General features: G+C 43.9%; 1 protein-coding gene across 6 annotated transcripts in view; it reads right to left on the minus strand.

Moving 5' to 3' along the window:
- Positions 1-1813: 1813 nt before the first annotated feature.
- The window catches only part of ZFAND6 (zinc finger AN1-type containing 6), a 62912-nt gene continuing 48225 nt past the window's right edge, over positions 1814-16500 (minus strand). For 5 of the 6 annotated variants that reach the window (XM_032233280.1, XM_032233279.1, XM_032233278.1 and 2 more), the window contains exons 5-7: positions 12731-12952; positions 4617-4730; positions 1814-2326 (exon numbers count right to left, since the gene is read on the minus strand). In XM_032233280.1, coding sequence (XP_032089171.1) covers positions 2178-2326; positions 4617-4730; positions 12731-12952 — 485 coding nt within the window. In that variant the 3' untranslated portion in view covers positions 1814-2177. The remainder of the gene's footprint in view (positions 2327-4616; positions 4731-12730; positions 12953-16500) is intronic. The other variant, XM_032233284.1, reaches the window with a different exon arrangement.

Here is a 16500-nt window from a genome sequence, read left to right on the forward strand (position 1 = left end):
ATCTCCACGGGGAGCTCGTTCCAGAGGGTTGGAGCAGCCACAGAGAAGGCTCTCCTCCGGGTAGTCGCCAGTCGACACTGGCCGGCGGATGGAATTCGGAGGAGGCCTAGTCTGTGGGATCTAATTGGTCTAGTGGAGGTAATTGGCAGTAGGCGGTCTCTCAAGTACCCAGGTCCAATACCATGAAGGGCTGTCCAAACTCTGTCCAATGCTGTAGTCCTTCCTATTAACCACATTGTTTCTACCTATGGGTAGTTCTTGACTTATCACAATCAAATACCACATTTTTGTGGCTGAGAGAGATGGCTGACCTTTGTCCCATTTTACCACCTTGCTTGCCAGTTGTTAAGTGAGTCATCGCAGTTGTTAGCAACACGCTTAAGGGCATCAGAGTTCCTTGTTGATTTTGTTTAGAAGGTCGCAAAAAGTTATCGCACGACTGGGAGGCAGCCACTGTCATAAAGACGAACCAGTTGCCATGTGTCCGAATTTTGATTGTGTGACCACGGGGATGCTACAATGGCCGTAAGACTAAAAAAAAAAGGATCGCAAGTCACTTTTTTCCATGCCATTGTAACTCTGGCCACTAAACGAAAAGTTGTTAAGTCGAGGACCACCTGTGTAAGTTTTTAACATGGTGAGAGTCTATTGGTTTCCAAGGGGAGGGCAGGTTATCATATCCATTCTAAATTCCTCTTTTTCTGTTCTTCTCTTGATAAAAAAGAAGTCAACCCATCTTGTTAAACGGCTGAAAACCGTTGCAGGTTAACCGGTGTCTTTCTGTCGTCTGAACCCAGACTCACCTGTTTTCAGTCCAATATTTAAATAGGCTCTCTTCAGGGTGGGTTCAATCAATACCGACATTATCAATCAAATCGAATTTGCTTTTTCTAGAGTGCGATGACCTGCATCCCATTTCTCCTTATCACACCCTTTTCCCAAATGGATACATGCGCCTCTTTTAACTTCTCACAAAAAAGACAAAAGAATAAAACCAGCAACCCCAAAAAAGCACCAACCGCCTCTCCTCCGTCCCAAATTTTTAAAAATTTTATTTTAATCAAAGTTAAAGACGTGGGTGAACATAAATACAATACACTTAAAAAGTTCTTCATTCTTTGTATTGGTGCACGTTAAAAGAACCCATTAGCACACAATTCCCGAGAAGATCTGCGAGCAGGCAAACTCTCAACATGCACGCTGGAGAAAAACGAAGAAAAATAAAATAATAAAAACAAAAACCAAAGGGGAAAGGAAAAAAAAAAAACGACCAACAACTTGGAAAAGAATCTCGAAGAGCAAAAAAGTCACACACGCCTTTAAAACCTCAGCACTCTCTTGACACGCTCCGAAAACGAACGATGCATACATAAATAGATAGCGGGTGCAAACAAGCTATTATGATAACGTGTGTATAAATTTTTGTTAAAGGGGGAGGGGAAACCAAGCAGCCTTAATGATTAAATACATTCAGTTATTGATTGCTAGTTGTGCCATACAAGGCATTACCAAAGAGGGGAGGAAAATAGAGGAGGGAAATTGTGCTGCAGAGAGAGAGAGACAGAGAGAGAGAGACAGAGAGAGAGAGAGAGAGGGAGGGAGAGGGAGGGAGGGAGAGAGGGAGGGAGAGGGAGGGAGAGAGGGAGAGAGAGAGAGAGAGAGAGGGGGAGAGAGAGAGAGGAAAGCTATATACAAAATGAAAATGAAGTGTCTTGGGTTAATGCATGCACATTTAATATGAGATGTGGGAAAAGCACGGATGCCCTCCAACGTAACTTTGAAAAAGCCCTCTGCACTCAATTTTTTTTTTTTTAAAAAAAAGATGATAATACTTTTATAGCCATGGTATCCATCAGTTTCCAAAGGCCCACCTTCCTAGTGGATCAGTTGTGTAGAGTTTATGCCTTCATCTGTAGGAACTAAAAACAAAGGACCATAAAAGAAAGGTTTGTTGTGTGCTAAAAGAAGCGTGTGTGTGGGGGGCGGGGGGGGGGATTCTATGATTCTGCATGACATGCATGATTTGAGACACTTGTCCTCTTGAGGTCTACCAGGGATGGGCCAGAAAAATGAAAGACTTGTGTGTGTCGGGGCTTGTGAAAGGGGGAGGAAAAAGCTCAAGTCAATTTTCATCTGCAGATGGTCAAACATTTTAATATTCCAGCTACAGGAGCAGTTCAAATCTTCTGAATCTTTTCCCCAACAACTACAGGATTCTCTTTTCTGATCTTCTCAGCTGCGTCAGCTTTGTAATTGTAAGAGCAACTATGGACATCTGAGTAACGGTGAGCAGCGCAGTAAACGTTTCCACACCGGCATTCAAACCCTGGAAAGAAAAGAACAAAAGATGAAATAGCAATAGCCCTTAGACTTACGGTATATACTGCTTCACAGTGAGTGCTTCACAGCCCTCTCCAAGCGGTTTAGAGAGTCAGCTTATTGCCCCCAACAATCTGGGTCCTCATTTTACCCACCTTGGAAAGTTGGAAGGCTGCGTCAACCTTGATTCAAACTGCCAAATTGCAGTCAGCTGGCAGTCAGCCGAAGTAGCCTGCAGTACTGCACTCTAACCACTGCACCAATTTTTTGCACGCCAAACCGGCAGTGGTGCCAGGAGCAACCAGAGGTGGGTTCCTACCAGTTCGCACCTATTCGGTAGAACCGGTTCGTCAAATCTACCGAACCGGTTAGAAGAGGTTCCACCAGTGGACCCGGAAAGCAGGCCACACCTACAGAAGAAGTTCCAAAATTTTTTGAAACCCACCACTGGTCCTTGGATATGATTATTCTACACTATCATGCTCCTATTTATAAACCTCAGTGCCTCTGTGAAAGGTAAGGATGACTACTGCATTTGTGGTGCAATCAGAACATTGCGTGTGTTGAAGTTGTTTTAACGCAAACCAAAGATGCCTTTTAAAAAACAAGTTTACATCATATTCTTATGCGTGCCAGTGCTGTGTGTGAGGTAATTTAAGGTGGTTCTGACAAGTGTTGTCGGCATCTTCATATTCGGTCACATGGGCGGCAAGCCACTCCCATCCGGTCACATGGGCGGCAAGCCACTCCCACAAAGGAGGCCACACCCACAGAGTAAGTTCGAACAATTTTTGAAACCCACCACTGGGAGCAACCCACCCCTGGTTGTAAGTCGAGGACTACCCGTAGCTTGCCACTGCCTCCTTCCTAGGCCTTGAGAAAGTGACTGGCCCAACCTAGATTACCCAGCTGGCTTTGTGCTTAAGGTAGTCTTGTGCCCTTAAGGATGAAATGTTAGCCAGAAGCCTCTGTCATTTAACATAGACCTTTGGTGTTATAGTTAAGTGGAGGGGGGATTATATGGAGTATGTGGGGGTTTAGTCAAAATAGCATTCCTTTCTCAGAGAATCAAGGACATCTTGTCCTGCACCTGGAGTGGTGTGACTGGGAGGCCACTCCAGTTGGGATGGTGCCTGATTGGGCCATGTAATGGGCATGTGGGTGCTGGGCAGGGACTTCAACTTTCTTTTGGGTGGGGAAAACCTGGGTACTTTCAGATTCGGGTTTTCCCAGATGTGCCAATATGACATCTTTAATAAAATGGAATTTTGAGGAACATCAAGCCTCAGAATCTTCTTTCGTTACGGGTGTTACTTGGACCCCTGACACTAAGCCTGCTTCTACCAAAAACTACTTATTTAAAATATGCCCTCTTCTTATTCCAGGGAACTCCAAAGCTATAAAAGTGGCAGATTGTATGTGGACACAATTGTGCTGGACACAATGGATAATATTTAATGGATAATATTTAACCAAGACCCTTGCGATGGACATGATTGTATTTATGGAGCTCCAGAGATAAGAGGACCTAAGACAATGCATTATTGAAATGTTACTGTATAAGAAAGAGAGATCAATATCTCGATCACAGATTGGACATATGGTCTAATGGGATCCTTTACATTAAAACGCATTTCATGTGTGGTCAGAAGCCCCAAATTACATATAATACCTTTTATCTGAACCAAAGGGCATAATTGAGAACGACATACAGAGATCTGAGTGGGGTAAATTTAGGAGTAACATGTTGAAAAAAATGGTTTTAGTTACACCATTTACTGTATTTTCTAATATATACTTTTATTATTGTTGTACATTTTGCGGTTTTTATTCTGATACAGCCTATTCACTAATCAATCAATTATTATGTGAAGAATAGAATAGAATAGAATAGAATGTAAAGTAGAAGTAGAGTAGAATAGAATAAAAAAGGAATAGAATAGGAGAAGGAATAGAATATAGAGTAGTAGTAGAGTAGAATAGAATAAGAGAAAGAATAGAATAGAATAAGAGAAGGAATAGAATAGAATAGAATGTAGAGTAGAGTAGAATAGAATGTAGAGTAGAGTAGAGTAGAATAGAATAGAGTAGAGTAGAATAGAATTCTTTATTGGCCAAGTGTGACTGGTCACACAAGGAATTTGTCATTGGTTCATAAGCTCTCATTGTACATAAAAACTATGCGATAAATCATGATCATAGATCAATCATCTATTCTATTCTGTGAATTATCATCCCAGTTTTAGAACTCAATGTTCAATTCAAACTTCCAAATGATTGAATCCAAGAGAACTTACCAGTAAGACCAACCTTCTTTCTGCACATAAAACAACGAGTTTTTTTCTGTTTGGGTTTGTCAAATGATTTGCCTTGTTCTTCCGAGGAAGGTTCTGCACTATCTGATGCTGAAGCTAAAGAGAAAAGATGGAAAACGATCAGGACATTAGCCCGGACATTGGAAGCCAGCTCAGCACAGTTCAAATCCAAAGCCTTGGGAGTCTTAATTCCAAGAAATGGACCTTGGAACCTCTGCCATTCAATCATAACCATCTAACTCCATTTTTCCTCTATGAACCATTCAACATGCTGTTTAGAACTATAGAGCTGGGAAGAATCTCAGGGATTATCTAATCTAATCCTCTGTAATGTGTAAGAAAATCCATTTTTTTTTTAATGTGAATGGGGGCCGCACATTTTCTTCAGAATACACCCCAGAGACAAAAAGGCCTCTTGTTGGTCTAAGGACATTGTAAAATAAAGGTAATATTGAGAAAGAAGAATTGAAACAGCGAATTCACTCAACTTTTCAGATTACCAGTAAACAGCCCATCAAGGTGTGTGTGCTTTGCATTTTGCTGATAAATAAATAAAGGGAGACTAGTATAGATCTATTTCAAGCTATTTAGCTCTCATCAGCTAGCCGTACTCTTACTGGGATTCGAACCTGGGCTGTTTTTATATGTTAGGCAGTTGTATTAGCCTCTAAGCCACAAGCTGTCCTCCCTTATCAGCTGAGCCAAGGAAATGATTAAGTGTTATGTCATATAACACTTATGTTATGTTATATATATATCAGCACAAATGCAATATGTATGTATGTATGTATGTATGTATGTATGTGTGTCTGTATGTATGCATGTGTATGTATGTATGTATGTATGTATGTATTTAGAGTCACAACCCCTGGTATGCCCAAATATGGGAGGAACTTTACTGCTTCCATTCTTTGTCTATCAGCTCGTCACAAGAGACCATCCAGACAGAAACCCAATATTTTTACTGTTGCCTTTGTTACATTTGTGTTGTATTTGTGCTGATAAATAAATAAAGGGAGACTAGTATAGATCTATTTCAAGCTATTTAGCTCTCATCAGCTAGCCATACCCTTACTGGGATTAAAACCTGTGCTGTATTGCATCTTAGGCAGATGTGTTAACCATTAAGCCATTAAGATCTATACTAGTCTCCCTTTATTTATTTATCAGCACAAATACAACACAAACACACACACCGTTGTTTTGCTACCCAAATCCAAAAAAGGAACCCAAATTCCAAGAAGGAACCCAAATCCAAACCAATAGCAAGCTGTGTGTAACCCACAAGTGAAGAAAACTGTAGGTATTTTCAGCACTCGTTGCTGGCAAAGGTTGCTAAGCCATCCTCATAAAAAACCTATTACTTTCCTTCTCACCGCAAGGGTTTCTGAACACAGCACACAGGTTTTTGGGGGATAAAAGCACATCTCCAAAAGCACTGCAGCTAAATGAAAGGACCAGGGGTGAGTTGCTGTCAGTTCACTTCAAGCGTGCACAGTTGACTGTAAATTGTTCTGTAAATTGTCTGCATGCGCAGAACATGAAAAAAGTTCTAAAAAAACACGCCGGCAACGGCAGCAGAAACCAGGGAACCGGTACAGGGGCATGGCCAGCCTGGGTCGCAGCTGGTTCTGCGACCAAGGCTAAAATACGCCTACCGGTTCGCCCGAAGCGGTGCGAACCGGTAGCAACCCACCTCTGAAAGGACCCATATTTTGCATACAAGGGCTATGACATTGCTAGAAAAAACAATTATTCATTATCCTCATTAGTTCATACTCTACCTTGCTATGCATGTGATACTCAAGGAAGCTTACTCAAAATAAAATATGAACCTTTTTAGGGGGTCAACCAACAACTGAAATTATTCGAACAAATTAGAAGGTCTAATTTTGGATCCCCCAAAATGCCCTCTGGAGGCACTGTGGGCTTCAGACTTCTGATTGCTTCTTAAATTTTTATCCCCTTCTTCTCTCTTTCTTGCAGGTGTTTAAGATGCTCATTTCATCCCTTAAGGAGTTCTTAACATCTGTCCTCAGAATGAACGCTGCTCTCACTTTGGAAGGATAAGAAAAGTCCAATCCAACCCAATTCCACCCAACCCCATCATGGCTTCACAATGTGACCGTCGTTATTTTCTCTGACTGCTCACATAAATGAGCTACAGGAAAGGATTTCAAGAAAGGACTGTTCCAACATGGATTCATACAGTTATACACAAACCGACAATTCCTGACAAGCCAACATGGTACGCAAAAGAGCTAAGAACTAACTGAGAAGCTACAGTGGCATCTTGTTGACTGCTTAATTGGAAACCCTGTATCCAACATCTAATTATACCAAGGATTAGTAAGCAACATACAGAACAAGCATGACCAGGTTTACACAGGATGGATCGATGCAATGTGTGGATCCAGACCGTAAATCATTCTACCAGGGAGGAAAGAGATATTAAAGCACCAAAACAAGACAACATTCCAGAGGAACTAACACACGCAGAAAAATCCCATGGACTAGTTTCGATAGAATAGTCACCCAAAAATAACCATCTCAACACAATAAACCAGTGATGGTGAACCTTTACGGTGCTAAGTGCTGAAAAGGGAGCGTGCGCGCCTTTGCTTCACGCACTTGTCTGGGCCGCTACCTGGAAGAGGAGCTGCCCAGGGGGCACGCATGCACCAGAAAATGACTGGCGCGTCCATGCATGCCAGAAAATGGAAGACCAGCTTCTTCCAGTTTCTAGGACTAGGACTGCATGGACAAAGGCCAGCTGACCGTCGCGCGTGTGCATGCTAGAAACCCAGAAGAGGAACGGACGATGCCACGCGTGCTAGGCGACACAGCTCCCCGAGCCACTTTGGGCACGCGTCGCATAGATTCGCCATCATGGCAATGGACTAACGGAAGGCTCACAATCAGAGTCTGCAAGGGACAGGCGTGCTACAGCAGCGGTCCCCAGCTCCTAGACCAGTGTTTCTCAACCTTGTCAACTTGAAGATGTCTGGACTTCAACTCCCAGAATTCCCCAGCCAGCGAATGCTGGCTGGGGAATTCTGGGAGTTGAAGTTCAGACAACTTCAAGTTGACAAGGTTGAGAAACACTGTCCTAGACCATGAACCACCACCGGGCAGGGGCGTGCCAGACTGGGCCGCACAAACAAGTGAAGCCCCATTCACAGGATACAGGCATGGATCTGGTCTGCAGGAAAACCTCTCCCCATGGAACCGGTCCCTGGTGCCAAAAGGCTTGAGGGCCACTGTGATAAGAGTAACCTCTTGACCGACAGAGAAAAACAAAAACTGGTTTCATAGATGTGTCTGACAGCTTCAGGTTAGACCAGGTGATGGCAAATAACATTCGTGACATTTGATATATTAGCCAAGAGTCTGAAGAAAAGTTGCATAGAATGAGAGCAAAACAAGGGCGGGAGCATAAAAAAAAACCACACACGGACACACACACAAAATAAACACCTTATAACCGAGAAGGGTCTGTAAACCACATACTTAAACCTCCAGAAGGCTCACAATTTAATCACTAGCAACCTGAATTAAAAGGGGGGGAGATGATAAGACCTCTCTCCTGGATTTAGCAATATGGTGGAAGTGCCACGGCCTAAATCTCAAACACGTGTCGTCACGGCAACATCACCTGACATATTGGGACTTTTCCCCCTTCGTTAAACTGGGCTGGGGGGGGGGCAGGAGAGTTTGACACCCCTGGCCTAAAGAATCTGCTATGGTTGCAAGATTCCTGCTCGAAATCTTGGATTTGACAGTCCAATTTGGATTGGATTGTGCCTTAGATAAGCCCAAAGTCTTTCCTGGTCATCCCTTCCATGGTTTTATGAGTATCTGCCTTGGTCCTCTGCTGGCTGACCCAACGGGAGACCTTTGTAACACTGTGATATGGGGAATGGAAGATAGCTCGCCACAAAAACAAGATTAAATGAGCCACGGTGGCGCAGCGGTTAGAGCACAGTACTGCAGGCTACTTCTGCCGACTGCCGGCTGCCTGCAATTTGGCAGTATAAATCTCACCAGGCTCAAGGTTGATTCAGCCTTCCGTCCTTCTGAGGTCGGGAAAAAGGAGGACCCAGATTGTTGGAGGCAAGATGCTGACTCTGCAAACCGCTTAGAGGGGGCTGTAAAAGCACTGGGAAGCGGGATATAAGTCTAAGCGCTGTTGCTAAATCTCACAATGGCAGGCTAGTACTTGGTTACAGTTCCCTCCTTATGTGCACAAAAATTAATGGCCCAAAAGTACGTCTTCAATTATGACAAGATGGACACAATGGTTTTCTCTCACACGCTCATCGTCATACAACAATGCCCCTGACAGCAAACTTCTTAGTTGACAATGAAAGACTGTGTGGAAATAAGCGTTCATTTAAGGTCACGCTTATCGTTAATTCTGCCTGAAAACCCTTTTGTTCTTTGCGAAACCGCATGAAGTCGAAAGGCTGCAAGTAGAAACATGGGGAAAAAAAGGAGATTAGAGAAGAATTATGACATGGGAAATACACAAGCAACGGTGCGGAAAGGGGGAGGGGGGGAAACTGGCACACATTCATTGGCAACCCAGAGTTCAGGGCAGCCATTAGTAAACTACAGGTAGTCCTCGGCTTACGACCACAATGAATGCCCAAAATTCATGTGGCTAAGTGACAAATCCGGCAGCTCCGGCCCTTTGGAATGAACTCCCCGCGGAGATTCGGACCCTCACCTCTCTCCAGGCCTTCCGGAAAGCTGTCAAAACCTGGCTGTGCCGGCAGGCCTGGGGTTGATGAGTTCCCCTCCCCTCTCGACTTGTATGGCTGTATGACTCTTGTGTATTTTAATTACGTGTATTGTGCTTGTATCCCCTTTTACCCTTTTGAGTTGTTTGCCGCCCTGAGTCCCTCCCGGAGAAGGGCGGCATACAAATAAACTAAATCTTAAATCTTAAATTTTGTCAAGTGGATTTTGCCCCGTTTTGTGACTTTTCTCGCCACACTTGTTGAGGGAATCACTGCAGTTGTTAAATTAGTAACGCAGTTGGTTAAGTGAGTCTGGTTTCCCCCATGGGCTTTGCTCGACGGGTGGTTCGCAAAAGGGGATAACGGGGCCCCCTGGGACCATGCAACCGTCATAAAACTTTAATAATAAGACTTTAATAAGATTTGTATGCCGCCCACTCCCTAGGGACTCTGGGCGGCTCAAATGTGAGTCAGCTGTCAAGTATCCGAAGGTAAATCAACCTGACCACGGGGATGCCGCAACGGTCGTTAAGTGTGAAAAATGGCCGTCAGGCACTTTCTTCCCAGTGCCATTGTAACTTCAAACGGTCGCTAAGCGAACTGTCGTAAGTCGAGGACTACTTGTACAAAGGGCATGCACGAATCAAATGGCGGCAGAAGCACGGTTAGGGAAACACATCTGCAAGCGGAGAATCAGTCTGGCAAAAGAGCGTGGAAAAGAAAGGAAAAGAGGTGAAAAAAATATTTTATGTCTGGGTCTGATATCACTTGATAAGAATGGGCGCCAATTAGGTAAGTTTTACCCTTTCTGATTTTCTCCAATTGGCTCCGGAAGACTTAACAAATGCTTTCTGCCTTGATGTAAGGAGACTCCATGTTCTCCGTTCTCACGGTGAGATAGTCCTAAGCTCCATTTTATCAAATGTATCAACCAGGACTTCCCAAAAATGTGAAATCTGGAGCACAACTACTCTATCCAACCCCCAGATGGAATAGATATTTCAATCACAATTAGGCGAACAAATTCTTCAGCAGCTCTAGGATACGAGTGTGCAATCGAGGCCCTCTGGGTTGATAAACCCCTTCCAAAATGATGTTGTTTTTAAGGGAAGGGAAAATTGTGAACGGCGGTAGGGAATCCTCAAAGCAAAGATAACGTTTCCTTTGAGTTCAGCCCAACTCCTGGTGGATGGGTGGATCATCTATTTTGTTATTTTGGCAATGATGCAGAAGCACGACTGGACTAAGTATTGACTTCTTAATCATGCTGAGACGGCACTGGTGGCTCAGTTTTTAAGATTTTGGACCTTGCCGGCTGGAAAGCGGGCAGCCCATGTTTGAGACCCAAGCGCCAAGTTCCCGTCCTTGCCTCAGTTCCTGCCAAGCTAGCAGTTCAAAAGCAGGCAAATGGGAGTAGATAAATAGGTACCACTTTGGTGGGAAGGTAACAGCATTCCGTGATGTCATGTTCCATCGTGACCCGACAAAAGCGCGCCGACAAAACCGCGGCGACGAAACCGCGACGTTGACAGCGCGCCCACAAAGGTGCACTCACAAAAGAGTGCCGACAGAAGCGCCATTACAGTTAAGGTAAGGGTCGGTGAACCGGTTAAGTTAAGGGTTAGGATAAGGGTAAGGGTTAAGTTTAGGGTTAGGTTCAGGGTGAGGGTAAGGGTTAGGTTCAGGGTTAGGTTTAGGGTTAGGTTTAGGGTTACCTTTAAGGTTAGGTTTAGAGCACGCTTCTGTCGGCGCGCAGTTGTCGGCGCGCTTCTGTGTTCATTCTTCGGCGCGATTTCGAACTCGCACTTTTCTCCCCATGGTTTTGTCGGCACGCTTTTGTCGAGCGTGCATTTGTCAGTGAACCATGTTCCATGACATCATGCCTGGCCACATGACCCATGGAAGTGTCTTCAGACAGCGCAGTCTCAATGGCAGAAACAGAAATAAACACTGCCCCCTTATACCGCGTTTCCCCGAAAATAAGACAGGGTCTAATTTTCTTTTGCCATCCCCCCCCTGAAATAAGCCCTTAGCCTTATTTTTGGGAGGTCTTATTATTTTTGAGGTGCAGAAGGCGGCGAGCGTGGTCACCTCATGGCGGCTGCTGTGTTGCAATATTTATGGGGGAGGGCTTATTTTAGCGCATGCGCGCAAAAGCCCTATTGGGCTTATTATCCGGGGCGGTCTTATTTTGGGGAAAACAGGGTAGTTGGTAACAACTAGTGAAACAAAACCCGCAGGGACTCCTTTACCATTTGTTTAACCTAGTCATGTCTCCAGCTTAGTGATTCTGTGATGTGTCCCTTGCTGAAATACTAGCCACGTTCAACCCTGGATAAGTGTTTTTTGGAGATTAGACAAGGTCAGTCAAATGTCGCTATCAATAGTACTGGTTAACAGTAATTGTATTACATTTTTAATTAAGTTTAAAGTAAATTACATTTAGTTTTGGCCTGAACCTGTCTTATTTTTTGGAACACGTCCTCCAGAATGCTTCTTGAAGGTCAACTCTGCTCATGGAAGCTCTTATCTGATAAATTTTAAAAGCCACATTTAAACAGCAATCCTCAAGAATTCAGAGGAGGAATAATTTATTCCCGTTTGAGGGGGGGGGAGTTAACATTTTGGGTGGCCACTTTCCAACGCGGGATGGACTTCAGGCACCATCTAAGTCAGGAGTCTGCAACCTGTGGCTCTTTCATCCCTCTGCTGCGGCTCTCTGTCACTCAAAATATGCATCACAACAATGTGTGACACCTGTCAGCATGCTATTTATTGAGCTTTTTGACCCAACTTTTTTTTCAGAGTTCAAAATGTTTTTGTTGTATGCAGAAATAAAAATGTGTTTTCTCTGTATCATTGATTTCATACATGCTATAGATTTTTTTTATACATAACATAAAGGTAAAAAAAACCACCCGATATATACAGCGTTATCCTCTTTTTACATGTCAAAGGGGTTTTATGCTTCCTGGTGTTTTCTTTTCTGTGGGAAATGGGTCCAAATGGCTCTTTGACTCTTTAAGGCTACCGACCCCTTGATCTAAGGCAAGAGGGACATACATAGAGATAAGCCACTAATGGAGGTTCATTTTAGCCTTGGCTTTACTGAAAGAGCTCAACAAAATGCACCACTCCAAAATTAAGACTTCGCTGCTGGATTTGGTTATCGATGTGAACATCTGGGGGGTGGAGGAGGAGGAGGAGGAGGACAATGACGACACAAAAATGGGGCCCTGGAAGGACATTTCCAGACCCACTTCAACCATTTTTGTGGCAAATTAATGCAATCCAGCACACTGCTTGGGAAGCACGGCTAGATAGCCTGCAAACTGAACAAGGAAACTCACTTACCTACTGTGGTTAGTGTTAAATCTGAATCACAGCTCTTCGTTTTGGCTCTTGAGCTCTCCTTCAGGAAATCGGGGCCATCTACATTATTGTCTAGGTTCACGTCATAATCGCATTCTGTTTCTGAGCCCCTGGTAGGGTCAGGTAAATCTGAGTTATCCATCGAAAATTCGTCTCCGGTACTGTCTATTGAAATTGTCTCGGCAAGCTCCACTGATGTTGGTTCTATTTATTCAACGGGATATGTGTTTTAGGTATGTGTTTTGTGTTTTGTTTTCTTTAGATTAGTTTTTTTTTTTAAAAAAAACATGCGGCATGCACAGTTTTAAAAACAATTTTGTTTATTGTTAACATCCCCCCCCAGCCCTCAAAATAATTGGATTCAAGGTCTGTGAAACATAAAGTTAATGAGTTCTAGAGACACATCAGATAACAGGAGAGGTAAACTTGGTAGTAAGGAGGGACTGTTTTAACAATGGGGTGCAATTTTAGCCCTGCTGTGGTAGAAGGAAGATAATAACAGTATTTATAACAGTGTTTCTCAACCTTGGTGACTTTAAGTCCTGTGGACTTCAACTCCCAGAATCCCCTAGCCAGCTGGCTAGGGGATTCTGGGAGTTGAAGTCCACAGGACTTAAAGTCACCAAGGTTGAGAAACACTGATTTATAACAAAAGGAGAAAAGTTCATCCGAAGATGTTACTCCTCCTTGTAGTCCTATTTTTCCCCAATCACTTCTTTAACTCCACCAGATTAATTTCCCTTGCTTTGCCAAATAATGGCAAATTCAGAATTCTTGTGTAACAAACAAAATTCCATTGAAAGAATGCTTAACAGGGAAGTACAGGGGGGTCTTCAACCTCCGACCACAAGAGAGTCCTGAATTTTCCATTGCTAAGCGAGACAGTTGTTAAGCGGACTTTCTCCCATTTTACAACTTTCTTGCCATCGTTAAGTGAATCGCTGCAGTTGTTAAGTTAGCAACATGGTTGTGAAAGTGAATCTGGCTTCCTCCAGATTGACTCTGCATGTCGGAAGGTCAACAAAGGGGATCACACCACCCCGGGATACTGCAACCGTCGTATAAACGAGTCAGTTCACATTTTGATCCCATGACCATGGAGATACTGCAACGGTTGAGAGTATCTTTTTAAAAAAAGCGGCCATAAGTACTTTTGTCAGTGCTGTTGTAAGTTGTAAAGGTCACTAAATGAAGTGTTGTAAGTTGAGGACTGTAGTAGAATGCCTCTTGACTGACAGGACAGGTGCTTTTAAGATCTGGAGTCCTCTTGGAAGATAAAACTGCATAAGATAACAAATCTGCGTACTCAGCCATTCAAAGCTAGGCTGAAACTGTTCACAACCAAGATATAGAATATAGAATAACAGAGTTGGAAGGGACCTTGGAGATCTTCTAGTCCTACCCCCTCCCTGCTCAGGCAGGAAACCCTCCACCACTTCAGACAAATGGCCATCCAACATCATCTTAAAGACTTCCAGTGTTGGGGCATTCACAACTTCTGGAGGCAAGTTTTTTCCACTGATTTAACTCCTTAGAACTCCTTAGTTCTAAGTTGCTTCTTTCCTTGATTAGTTTCCACTCATTGCTTCTTGTCCTGCCCTCAGGTGCTTTGGAGAATAGCTTGAGTTCCTCTTCTTTGTAGCAGACCCTCAAATATTGGAAGACTGCTATCATGTCACCCCTAGTCCTTCTTTTCATAAGACTAGACATACCCAGTTCCTGTAACTGTTCTTTACATACAAGATAAGGATCCCTTTGAGTCAAGGGTTGACTCCTAGTGATTATTTATTTGCATTTATAAGTCACTCAACTCCAATGGACCTCAAAGCACATAGCCATGTCCATGTGGGGGGGGGGGGGGCACTGTCTTCTTCTATCATGTTTATCAATACAATCCTAAGGTTTTCTATGGCTGTGTCCTACCCAAGAATTGTTCAGGTCTGATCCTCTTGAGCAATGTTTTAAACTAACAGATGTTCTCCAAAGTGGTTCCATGGAGCAAATGCGTCACATGCTCTCCATGGGGATGCTCACATACAGTGTTTTGCTGCCTAAATGAATACGCACATCCTTTCGTTAGAATCCAAAGAGGTCAAGAAAAAACTTGGGAGAGTCCAAGATTTCTCTCTGCCTGTCTGTTGTGGCCCGGAAGGAGCCGTTGGAGCTGCTGCCAGACTCTGACAGCGAGGGGTCTTATGAGTCGGCCCTGGAGGAGGTGGAGGACCCTGGACAGGGTGCTGACTCCGAGAAGGGCGAGGAGAGACTGGTTGGCCACCAGGTGGCGGCAGAGCCTTGGATCAGAGGGAGTGTTCAGGAAAACACTTGTGAGTTGTTTCAGGATGCACGCCGTCGAAGGGCTACTCGGCGGAAGGAACAACTGCGTAATTGTAGGAGATGATTGTGCTTAGCTGATGCTGATTAAGATCCTCTCCTGATTATAAAAGAGATTGTTTGTGCCACGCCCAGTTTGCAGGAGTCAACGTTCACAAGTCAGAGAAACCAACTTGGAGAAGTGGTTTGCTGTGAGAGCTTGTTTGCATTGCCTAGGTTTGTAAGAATTACTGTCAGAGTGCTTATCTCTTTGTTTATTTTGGGCTTGCAGCCAACGAGAGTCTGGACTGATTAAAAGTATTCTTATTTACGTTTGCTTGTGGCTTTCGTTCCTGGACGGAGAAGGGGGGTCAGAATACGGTCTTATGTATGATGTTGTTGCTGCTGAATCAGTTTTGTCCTACAGATGTTGGGAAGCCTCTAATTTGCATATTTCCCTCCCCCCCCTTTTCTGATTGGCACAGGGAAATATGGGTTCGTTTCAGATGCCTTGGTAAGGCCACACTTGGAATTCTGCATTCAGTTTTGGTCCCCACGCTGTAGAAAAGATGTGGAGACTCTAGAAAGAGTGCAGAGAAGAGCAACAAAGATGATTAGAGGACTGGAAACTAAAACATGAAGAACGGTTGCAGGAACTGGGTATGTCTAGTTTAATGAAAAGAAGGACAAGGGAAGACATGATAGCAGTGTTCTAATATCTCAGGGGTTGCCACAAAAAAGAGGGAGTCAAGCTATTCTCCAAGGCATCTGTGGGTAGAACAAGAAGCAATGGGTGGAAACTAATCAAGGAGAGAATCAATTTAGAACTGAGGAGAAATTTCCTGACAGTTAGAACAATTAATCAGCAGAACAACTTGCCTCCAGAAGTTGTGAATGCCCCAACACTGGAAGTCTTCAAGAAGATGTTGGACAACCATTTGTCTGAAGTAGTATAGGGTTTCCTGCCTAGGCAGGGGGTTGAAGACCTCCAAGGTCCCTTCCAACTCTGCTATTGTATTGTATTGAGATGGAAAGTGGTTGTTTCCCTTTGAGACTCCCAAATCCTCTTACTGTACATGAATATCCTACCCAATGGGAAGGCGGTGAGGCGCCAAGCATTCCCTTTGTCACAAATGTGCTGTTTTCCTAAATCAGTTTCCATGAATTACGACTATTGGAATGGAAAACAAAATTCTGTATCATCGGTTTACCTCTATTTCACATCTTGTCATATCATGCTCATCATACCATAGAACCGTGATGGCGAACCTATGCCACAGGTGGCACGCAAACTCCTCTCTGCAGGCATGCCAGCTTTCGCCCAGCTCAGCTCTATCACACATGTGCGTGCCTCCTGCCAGCCAGCTGATTTTTGGACGTATGCAGGAGACATGCACATATGTGCCAGGGGGTCACGTGCACATGTGCTGGGGGGGGAGCAC

The sequence above is a fragment of the Thamnophis elegans genome, chromosome 16 (assembly GCF_009769535.1).
Source record: "Thamnophis elegans isolate rThaEle1 chromosome 16, rThaEle1.pri, whole genome shotgun sequence".
Taxonomy (NCBI): Eukaryota; Metazoa; Chordata; class Lepidosauria; order Squamata; family Colubridae; genus Thamnophis; species Thamnophis elegans.